This window comes from Drosophila sulfurigaster, chromosome X, assembly GCF_023558435.1.
Source record: "Drosophila sulfurigaster albostrigata strain 15112-1811.04 chromosome X, ASM2355843v2, whole genome shotgun sequence".
Taxonomy (NCBI): Eukaryota; Metazoa; Arthropoda; class Insecta; order Diptera; family Drosophilidae; genus Drosophila; species Drosophila sulfurigaster.
Window position 1 is genome coordinate 5,883,907 of NC_084885.1, and position 9,615 is coordinate 5,893,521.

Consider the following 9,615-nt stretch of genomic DNA (forward strand, 5'->3'; position numbering starts at 1 on the left):
ATTAATTTTTAGTTTAATATTATAGTGTCCACCTTACTGTTTAAATTATGCTTAATCTCTTAACTTAAAAATGTTGCATACATTTCCCATAGATTGTAATATTTGCAAAACCATATAATCGTCAATACATCTATATATATACATACATATAAATATACATTTCATCAATAATTGAGTAATACAAAAATTATTATTATTAAGTAATATAAAGATCTATATAATACAAAATATATTGTTGAAGAATTCAAAAATTGAGCTGCATAGCAAGCGTTCAGTTAAATACAAACGAAACGAGCCATAAATGTTATAGCAAGTTTGGAATGTAGATTGCAGTATATTTTATTGCCATACCGCAGCGGTCACACTTGCAGCGATCATTTATCGACGCCCGCCAGAGATTTGTATTTGGGTTTCGTTGTTTTTATTGTGTATGTGCAATGCATTTTGTTACTGCACTTTTAAACAGTTAATTCGAATGTGACGACAATACACAAGATGGCGGACAAGAGCAACGCATTCAAACTGTTTCGAACTGTTGATCCGTCCACAGTGAATGTGCCGATAAAAGACAAATTTGCTAAACTGACGCTCTCCTCAAATAAGAAAAAACAATTGGCCAGTGAAAATATTGAAAAAACCAACGTGAGTCGCCAACTACTAAGTGAACTAAACGAACGAGCACATGAGAATCCCTTGCTGCGCAGCGATTCCTCAGTATCCTCGAATAGCATAAAAATGGGAGTGGAGCAAAAGGTGCCCAAAACAATACAGGACGAGAGCACACAGCTTGATGTTTCCGATTATATGGAAGTGCTGCAGCTAAGCGGTGATGGTTGCACTCAGCGCTCCGAATACGTCGATGTGGAGCAGCTCTCCACACAAGTCTCCAATTTAAGAGTACAGCCAAAAGAGGAAGTCTCCATTTGCATATCATCAACAACTGAGGAAGCAAATGATGAGGAAGATGATGACAACGAATCGTGTATTACGATATCAGATAGTGAAACGGAGCAGGATAAGCAGGAAGAGAAGCAAAAGGAACAGGAGAAGCCCAGCATGGCCATCAGTGAGCAATCGGCTGCAATAGCCGTGCCCAGCAACAAGCTGCAACTGCTCGAGGCGTTTCTGCGTGACGTCTCCTTCGAGCGTCGCGAGATGGAGCGTCGTGGCATTGTGGACATGTCCTCGGATCAGCTGCTGCACTCGCGCATTGCCAGCGCCGACACTGAATCCATGAGCCAGGACATTGACATCACACGTTTGCCCACCTGCTCTCGCCCGTTGGACAGCAGCAGGCTGTTGGCAGACAACGAGACTGAGGTGAATACGGAGCTAAATGAGAGCAAACGCTTGGCGGACAATGAGACCGAGGCGAATACGGAGCTGAATGAGAGCAAACGCTTGGCGGACAATGAGACCGAGGCGAATACGGTGTGCTCCGAGGAGCAGCAGGAGTTAGAGGACCCACAACCGAGCTGCCGGCGACTGGCGAACGATGAGACCGAGGATCAGTCGGTGGCAGACAATACCATTCCCGAGACCAGTAGCGAGGCGGAGCACTCGCCGGTGAGATCGCGAACAGAGTCCGCGAGCAGCGTGGAAACTGCAAGGGAAACTGAGCGGGATTTGGGTACGCCAGCAATACAAGTGAGCAGCATCAACATTTCTGCCAAGATCAACATTAAGATACACATACCCAACATTGAGTCGAGCAGCGCGGAATCGGAGTCGGAAGACGATGAGCAGCCGCCGGAACAGCCAGAGGAGCAGCCAGAGGAACAAGCGGAAGAAAATCAACAACAGCGACAGCAGAAAGATCGCTCTATACTGCAGGCTGATGCCTCAGAGGATGAGGAATTCCTGACGAATGCCGAGCAATTGTTGAATCAACTCTATGGCAAATCCTGGCAAACTCCCGACGTCATACGCACCCTGAAACGCTCAAGTGGCAGTGGTGGCAAGACTGCAACGAGAGCGGCAGCGGTAGCGGCAACGAAAGCATCAACTGTAGATCGCACTCCGCTGACTGAGCTGCGTCGTCAGCCCAAATCCCGTCCAGCTGCGGCCACCACAGCCAAGAAACGTCAGCCAGCTGCCAAGTGCAATGAGAGCGCCTTGGGTGACTTTAGCATCTGTGAGTAGTCCAATAAGATGTGATATAAAAATGAATGAGATCAGCAGACATATCAAATAAGAATCGATCATGTTACAAGAATTAATGAAAAGATGCCAGGGATAATAGAAGTATAATAGGACTATTTATAAATTTGACATAGATCAAAGCGAATTTTACACTAAAATCTATAAGCTTTATCTATAATTATCTATTCTCAACACACAACTCTGTAAACTACAGCTTACTTACAAACTTAACTTTCAATCTTGCAGTTAAACGCGCTTTGCATAACAACCAATTGAATTCAACGCATTTGCCGGCGGCAACGGCTGCAGCGAAGAAGGTGGCGGGAACGCGGAGCGCTCGAGTGGCTAATAAGCAGCAGGTGCGCACCAAGCATGTGCACGAGGAGCGTTGGCGGGCGCTGGTGGACACGGACAGCGGTACCGATGCCAGCGATGACGAGGATGCGGATGCCACCGATTGCAGCGTGGGCAGCGTGGGCAGCGGCGACAATGCTGGGCATATGACCTACTTGGATCTGACCAAAGCGGAGGTGGAGGTGGTCAGCAGTCCCGATGGGAGCAGCGGCGACAAGTGTATGCAAAAGAGAACAGAAAAAGATGCTTCTTGTTGTTAACTTTAATCTCTCACATTACAGCTCCCAAGTTTCCCAAGAAACTGGATGATATTCTGCGCACTTGTCGCGCCACCGTCAAGCCCAAAATGTGTGCGACGCCATCAGCGCCATCAACGCCATCAACGCCAGCGACGCCATTAAACGTGGACTTGCCACCAACGCGTCGTCAGCTATTTACGCCCAATTTTGGCTACGAGGATGAGAACGCGGCCAAGGCGATTGTGGAGCGTGCGCTCGACATGAACAATCTGGATGAGCTGGAGATTTTCTATCAGCCCGGCAGTACAGTGCACAAGCGTGTCCAGGAGGTGAAGCGCCAATTGGGCATTGCCGTCAAGTCACCCAAAGCCAAACCGATCTTTAAGCTGCCGACGACCACGACGCCACAAGTGACGCCCAGTCGAACGCCGTCTTCGCGACAGCCAAAGCAAAAGCAAACACCTCAGGTGCGTGGCAGTGGCAAATGCAGCTTCATCAAGTCCCTGGAGAAGGATGTGAGTCGTGAGTACGCGGACAATGAGGCGTACTTCTATCGCGAGAACTTTAAGCGCAACAAGGAAGAGCTGACGACGCGTCTCTATGACATGTTCAATGAGAAGGTGTTCAACAACAAGCTGCAGGTCCCCATAGTTTGGTCAAAGACGCTGCGCAACACAGCGGGCAGATGCCGCAACAAGCGCAAGTAAATTACATTACAATTTCTTGTTAGAATACACCCATTACATTCCCTTCAACCCCGGATAGACTTAACGAACGCATGTGCGTACTGGAGCTGAGCATTAAGGTGTTGACAAGTGCGGATCGTTTGCGCTGTACACTGATCCATGAGATGTGCCATGCAGCGACCTGGATCTTTAACAATGAGGGCGGACATGGACGCACCTGGAAGCAGTGGACATACCGCGCCATGGCTGCGTTTCCCGATCTGCCGTCCATCAGTGTGTGTCACGACTATGATATTGAATTCAAGTACACTTATCGATGCGAAGCCTGCGACGTGGGGTAAGTGCGATCCTTCTTTCCTGTATGTGATTTATATTGATTCTGTTTCATTGTCAGTTCCAAGGCTCATTCGCGGCATCGCAAGGTGGACAACATACGCTGTCGCCTATGCTCGGGTCCAATTCAATTGTTCCTCAACAAGAAGGATAAGGAGGGCAATGTGCAATTGCAGCCGGTGCGCGAGGCGGCGGGATTCGCCAAGTTCGTGAAGGAGCAGTTCAAAAAGCACAAGCGACCAGATCTCACAGCGGCCCAAGTGATGCGCATACTGAGCGTGGAGTATGCCAAACAAAAGGAGCAACACAACAAGGCCGCAACAGGAGCTGCGGCGGCAACAGATGACTTAATTGCCAATCAAGTGGAAACTTTAGCATTAGACGACGATGACGATGACGAAAATTAAGTTCAAGACAAACTGACAAGTACAATCTTTATATATATTTTTTATAGTATATAAGTTTTCGTTGTAATAGAATAAAATGAAGTTGAAACAGTTTCCAAAACAACAAAATCACTCGCCGTTTTGATTGCGTCCGTTATCAGTTTGCGACAGTGTTGGGCAATTTATCGTCGGCCAAGCGATACGCGAAATGTTATCGATATTGCGCAAGAGAAACACTCGTGACGTCACGCTGGTAGTATGCGGTTGAAATCGTACCAATTGTTGAATTAAAACCATAAGCAAACATTTAATATAAAGCCTAGAGTAGAAATAAAAGTGAGCTCAGCAAAACAAATGTATTGCTAAGCGAATTGGATGCATTTCGCCGCACGGGCAAGGCGATCAATTGTGACGTCAGCGATAGATTTGTCGGCGAGCTGTCATCACTAGCGTGCACACACACGCACGCATTCGTAAACATTTAGTTGGGAGAACCGAACACGTCAGCTACGCGAATTCAAGTGACAGAAACACAAAAAAACAAAACAAATTGTGTTTAATACCAAAATCAGTTGGGTTATATTGCACTTTGCTGGCCATCTAAAGCGAAGCAATCAATTGGCTGTATCTCAACCAACAATTACAGCTGCTGCATTAAAATGGTAAGCGGGGCACACACATACAAATACGCACACACATACAAGTTGACGTCGGCGATTTTTTTTGCTAATCTGTAATATTAACGCTTTTATCGTTTACATTTCGCAGGTACTCGTTGCTGCGGCAGTCTGCACAAAAAATGGCAAAGGTAAGTTCAAAGTATTAACAAACATTTGCTTATTTATCAATAATTTCAACTATAACCTAAGACCACACACACGTACTCATATACGCACTCATACTATTGCAGTCATATTGTCACGTCAGTTCGTGGAGATGACAAAAGCTCGCATCGAGGGGCTGCTGGCAGCGTTCCCCAAGCTGATGACGGCGGGCAAGCAGCACACCTATGTGGAAACGGACTCGGTGCGCTACGTTTATCAGCCGATGGAGAAGCTCTACATGCTGCTCATCACCACAAAGGCCAGCAACATACTTGAGGATCTGGAGACGCTGCGCCTCTTCTCCAAAGTGGTAAGCGATCAACATGCTTCTCTATGCCTTGATTACTCTTGACCCCACCCATTGCATTGTAGATACCCGAATACAGTCATTCGCTTGATGAGAAGGAGATTGTGGAGAATGCCTTCAATTTGATCTTTGCCTTCGATGAAATTGTTGCCTTGGGCTACAGGGAGAGCGTTAATCTGGCGCAGATCAAGACCTTCGTGGAGATGGACTCGCACGAGGAGAAAGTCTACCAAGCGGTGCGTCAAACTCAGGAGCGTGAGGCGCGCCAGAAGATGCGCGAGAAGGCCAAGGAGCTGCAACGCATACGCATGGAGTCCATTAAACGTGGTGGCCCATCCTCGGGTGGTTTGGGTGGACGCAGCGGTGGCTTCAGCTCCGACAGCTTTGGCAGCAGCGGTGTCAGCAGCGTCAGCAGTGGCGGCGGCGGTGGTGGCAATGTGGGTGCACCATCTATTGAAATGGATAACAAACCTCTGGCCAGCAAGACGGCACAGTGAGTAGACAACATATTCATTCCTTAATCATACCTTAACCTTATTAATTGCTATCGCTGCAATTCGCAGAAAGCCCGTGTCACGCAATGCTCTCAAGCTGGGCGGCAAGTCTAAGGATGTGGATAGCTTTGTGGATCAGTTGAAGAGCGAGGGCGAAAAGATTGCCAGTCTGGCACCAGCTGCTGCCGCTGGTGGCGCCGGAGCAGCGGCCAGTGCCAGTGCTGCCGCCAAGGCCAAAATCTCAGCGGATATTCATACCGAAAGGTAGGAACTGCAGTTCTTAACTCATGTCCTTGGCCATCTTGAATTAATTGTGTATTTGTGTGTTGTGCAGCGTTCATCTCAAAATGGAGGATAAGCTGGTGGTGCGTCTGGGACGCGATGGTGGCGTTCAGCAATTCGAATTGACCGGTCTGCTAACGCTGCGCATTACGGACGAGAATTTGGGACGCATTAAGGTGAAACTGGCCAACAACGATACGCAGGGCATACAGATGCAGACGCATCCCAATGTCGACAAGGAGCTGTTCAAGACGCGCGCTATGATTGGCCTCAAGAATCCGGCTAAACCTTTTCCGCTCAACACCGATGTGGGTGTGCTTAAGTGGCGTTTCATCACACAGGACGAATCGGCTATTCCACTGACCAGTAAGTGAAGCAGTAAAATTGCTGCATTTGTCTATCCACAAACTCATTGCTTGCTTTCTCGCTCTATTCCATGCCACACATTAGTCAATTGCTGGCCATCGGATAATGGCGAAGGTGGCTGCGACGTTAACATTGAATACGAACTGGAGGCACAACATTTGGAGCTGCAGGACGTGGCCATTGTCATACCATTGCCGTGAGTAGCTCCTTGTAGATCCTTGCCAGTCTTATCACTTATATAAATTGATGTAATCTCAATTTGCAGGTTGAATGTGCAACCATCGGTGGCCGAATACGATGGCACCTACAACTATGATTCACGCAAGCATGTGCTGCAGTGGCACATTCCCGTCATCGATGCCGCCAACAAATCTGGCTCGATGGAGTTCAGCTGCAGTGCCTCGATACCGGGTGATTTCTTCCCGCTGCAGGTGTCGTTCGTTTCCAAAACACCGTATGCGGCCATCAGTGCGCAGGATGTTGTCCAGGTGGATAATGATACGTCCGTCAAGTATTCAAGCGAAACGATTTTGTTTGTGGAGAAATATGAAATTGTTTAAGGTTCCCCCAAGCTCCCCCTCGCAAGCAAAGAAAGGAAAGCAAGAAATACTATACAATAACGGCAGTAGTAATATATACTTAGTATAACTTTATATATTTTTGAGCGGTTTTCTTCTTTTTTTTTCGTTTCGATCGCAATTATGTACGACTATATATAAATGTTAAATCTAAAATATATACATATATAAATATTATACAAGAAATACGCATCCATGCCGTGATGCACTTGTTGCAAGTTGCAAGCACGGCTGATCCGCAAAACAAGAATTCCAAATGTCGTGCTCCACAATCCATCATCATAGCGTCTAACACATCAAATACAAAATGCAACTACTATTTTGATTTGAAATAAACACACAATAATTCAGAATGAATGAAACAATGTTATTTATATTTGTTCATTGTAAAAGTGTAAATTTGTTTGTAAGTAAATGAAATTTGCCACATAATTAAGCGTATAATAAAATACAAGTGCAAGCCAGTCTCTTGTTTATAATTTAGAATTTTAATGCCAAGTCATCCTGACTGCGAAAAAAAACTGCAGCTTAGCCAGGAGAAATACCAGGCGAACATAAGTCAGTAGCAAGCAGAAATACAGAAAGTCACTTTCTTGTTAAGTGTCGTCATCTATCGGTGTTGTTGTTGGCCACTCGGTGCCGCGACGAACAACAAAAAAGTTCAAAGCCAGCAGCTGAAATACCAGGCAAACATAAATCAGTAGCAAGCAGAACTACAGATAGTCACTTGCCTTTTGAGTAGCGCCATCTATCGTTCGTTGGCAGTATGAAACAAAAAAGGGAATATTTTGCAGTGGCGCCAATTTCAAAGTTGGAGAGCGTTCCATGATGGAACAGTTTTTTGTAGTTTTTAAATTAATTTAATATTACACTCTATTTTTATATTTAATGGAGTTTTCGCTTGAATTCGTCTTATTATTTCGCACGACAACATCATTTTTAAAACGACGCGCCAATTTCACAAGTTTTGTAAACTCATCGTATTTGAAATGTAGTGTGGCCAGATTGGCATCATTGTAGCTTTTACGTTTCGGTATATACCATATAGCGTTGAAATGTACTTTGCAGAAATGTTGCTTCTGGTCACACTGCGACACTGCTGATAAATAAAACAATATTCAATAATAAATGAGTTTATATTATTTGGCTGCACAAAAATGGAGCAGCAACTGGAAAAAGTGTTGAACGAAATGTGAGTGTTGTGCGATAAGCAGATTGTCTTACTACAAGCCACTCTCTTTTTGTCTCCCCATCTCTTACAGTGTCACACAACAGGATACTGTGGGTGCATTGCTAGCAAATCGACAAGGGCTTTGTCTGGGCGGTGAGTAAGCCTCGATAAATAAGTAAATGGTGTTTAATTGCCGTAATATGCTCGTAGCCAAGGGCAACATTAATCCCAATGTTTCGGGCATCGGCATGGCCATCTCGGAGCAGGTAGCGAAACTGGAACCTAACAGCAGTGTGCCGGCGACCATTTGCCTTTACAGTGGCTCCAAGTAAGTGTGACACACTAAGTCAAAGGCGCAAATCTGATGTTCCACATTCTTTTCGCAGGCGCTGTGTTATACAAAAGGATGGCGAGATAACAGGCATAATTTATAAGCAGGCCACAACAGGGTCGACTGCAGCCAGCAATTAGCAGCTGCATTTGCCACCAAACACACTCATCAACACAACAATCTTCCAACAACACCAATAACAACAATACTACTACTACTACTATTAGTAAACAAGAGCAACCAAAGCAAATGTTTAATCATTGTCATTGCAATTCTCTGATTGAGCTGCAATTCTGCTTCATTTCGCTAGTAATGCTTTTTTTTGTTTTTTTTTTTTTGCTTTTTAACTTGATATTTACTACATAGCATGTACAACAGATCTATTGTTCATACCATTGTACATATGCAAGCTTAATTCATGTATATAGTATACATTTTGTACGATTAAGCCTACAAGTGATCAAAAAACTTATACAATCTGCATACACTTTAAGCTGTTCCGAATTCCAATTTCGATACATTTTCTATTCACTTTTTTTCTTTTTGCTACATTACAAGTATTCGAAATATGATCATAAAGAAACTATACTATTATTATTATGGATTTTCTTTTGTTTTACATGAATTTTGTATACCCGGTAGAAATGTATAAAACTGGATCTCAAAAGATTGTAATGTTGACGTTCAATAATGTTAAAAATTATTCAAGAAATATTTCGAAACTATGTGTACCGGGTATTTAACAGTCACGCCTAGTGCACTGTAGATTACTTCTCATTATTATTATTTTATTTTGTTCACTTTTTCCAATGTGCCGAATTCGGAAATGGCCCCAAAAAAGAAAGAAAGAAAGAAAAATATAATGTAATAGTCGAAAAATGCTGAATTTACAATGTGTTTTGTGTTAATTGTGTCTGACATTGAACTTTTTGGATCAACATGTAAGTGTAATGTTTAATGTTAATGTGCCAACATTCAGTTATCCATGATGGGGGACACGTCATCGCACAAGGTCGCACTTTGTCCAGGGTGTGACGCGGGGCGAGAAGCGGAGCGGGTTATCAACACTCTCTGCATAATCATCTCACTTTGCCCCACTGTGCATTAGGCAAATGAGCTGAT

The 9,615-nt window shown here is 44.6% G+C and overlaps 3 protein-coding genes across 4 annotated transcripts; all 3 read left to right on the forward strand.

The window, feature by feature from the left end:
• Positions 1 to 379: 379 nt before the first annotated feature.
• LOC133847379 (germ cell nuclear acidic protein) lies at positions 380 to 4,269 on the forward strand. Of its 2 annotated transcripts, XM_062282368.1 has the most exons (6): positions 380 to 1,320; positions 1,423 to 2,134; positions 2,389 to 2,715; positions 2,778 to 3,438; positions 3,501 to 3,758; positions 3,816 to 4,269. In XM_062282368.1, exons 1-6 carry the CDS (start codon positions 496 to 498, stop codon positions 4,159 to 4,161), a joined length of 3,129 nt encoding a protein of 1,042 aa, XP_062138352.1. In that variant the 5' UTR covers positions 380 to 495; the 3' UTR covers positions 4,162 to 4,269. The 2 variants fall into 2 exon arrangements, with proteins under 2 accessions (XP_062138352.1, XP_062138351.1); XM_062282367.1 differs by having other exon boundaries at positions 383 to 2,134.
• A 343-nt stretch (positions 4,270 to 4,612) lies between these two features.
• On the forward strand, positions 4,613 to 7,353 carry LOC133847380 (coatomer subunit delta). The gene is made up of 8 exons (XM_062282370.1): positions 4,613 to 4,802; positions 4,909 to 4,948; positions 5,051 to 5,274; positions 5,337 to 5,764; positions 5,835 to 6,029; positions 6,100 to 6,413; positions 6,498 to 6,609; positions 6,679 to 7,353. Exons 1-8 carry the CDS (start codon positions 4,800 to 4,802, stop codon positions 6,971 to 6,973), a joined length of 1,611 nt encoding a protein of 536 aa, XP_062138354.1. The 5' UTR covers positions 4,613 to 4,799; the 3' UTR covers positions 6,974 to 7,353.
• Positions 7,354 to 8,039: 686 nt separating this feature from the next.
• Positions 8,040 to 9,379, forward strand: LOC133848672 (uncharacterized). Its single transcript, XM_062284326.1, has 4 exons — positions 8,040 to 8,183; positions 8,254 to 8,315; positions 8,373 to 8,490; positions 8,549 to 9,379. Exons 1-4 carry the CDS (start codon positions 8,149 to 8,151, stop codon positions 8,631 to 8,633), a joined length of 300 nt encoding a protein of 99 aa, XP_062140310.1. The 5' UTR covers positions 8,040 to 8,148; the 3' UTR covers positions 8,634 to 9,379.
• The last annotated feature ends 236 nt before the right edge of the window (positions 9,380 to 9,615 follow it).

Bases quoted from the DNA above. Each gene is read 5' to 3' on its own strand.
- LOC133847379 (XM_062282367.1), top strand. From the start codon at position 496: ATGGCGGACAAGAGCAACGCATTCAAACTGTTTCGAACTGTTGATCCG. The intron at 2,135-2,388 runs GTGAGTAGTCCA...TCAATCTTGCAG, and splicing joins CTTGGGTGACTTTAGCATCT to TTAAACGCGCTTTGCATAAC. The intron at 2,716-2,777 runs GTATGCAAAAGA...CTCACATTACAG, and splicing joins TGGGAGCAGCGGCGACAAGT to CTCCCAAGTTTCCCAAGAAA.
- LOC133847380 (XM_062282370.1), top strand. The intron at 5,275-5,336 runs GTAAGCGATCAA...ATTGCATTGTAG, and splicing joins TGCGCCTCTTCTCCAAAGTG to ATACCCGAATACAGTCATTC. The intron at 6,610-6,678 runs GTGAGTAGCTCC...CTCAATTTGCAG, and splicing joins GCCATTGTCATACCATTGCC to GTTGAATGTGCAACCATCGG.
- LOC133848672 (XM_062284326.1), top strand. From the start codon at position 8,149: ATGGAGCAGCAACTGGAAAAAGTGTTGAACGAAAT. The intron at 8,184-8,253 runs GTGAGTGTTGTG...CATCTCTTACAG, and splicing joins GAAAAAGTGTTGAACGAAAT to TGTCACACAACAGGATACTG. The intron at 8,491-8,548 runs GTAAGTGTGACA...TTCTTTTCGCAG, and splicing joins TGCCTTTACAGTGGCTCCAA to GCGCTGTGTTATACAAAAGG.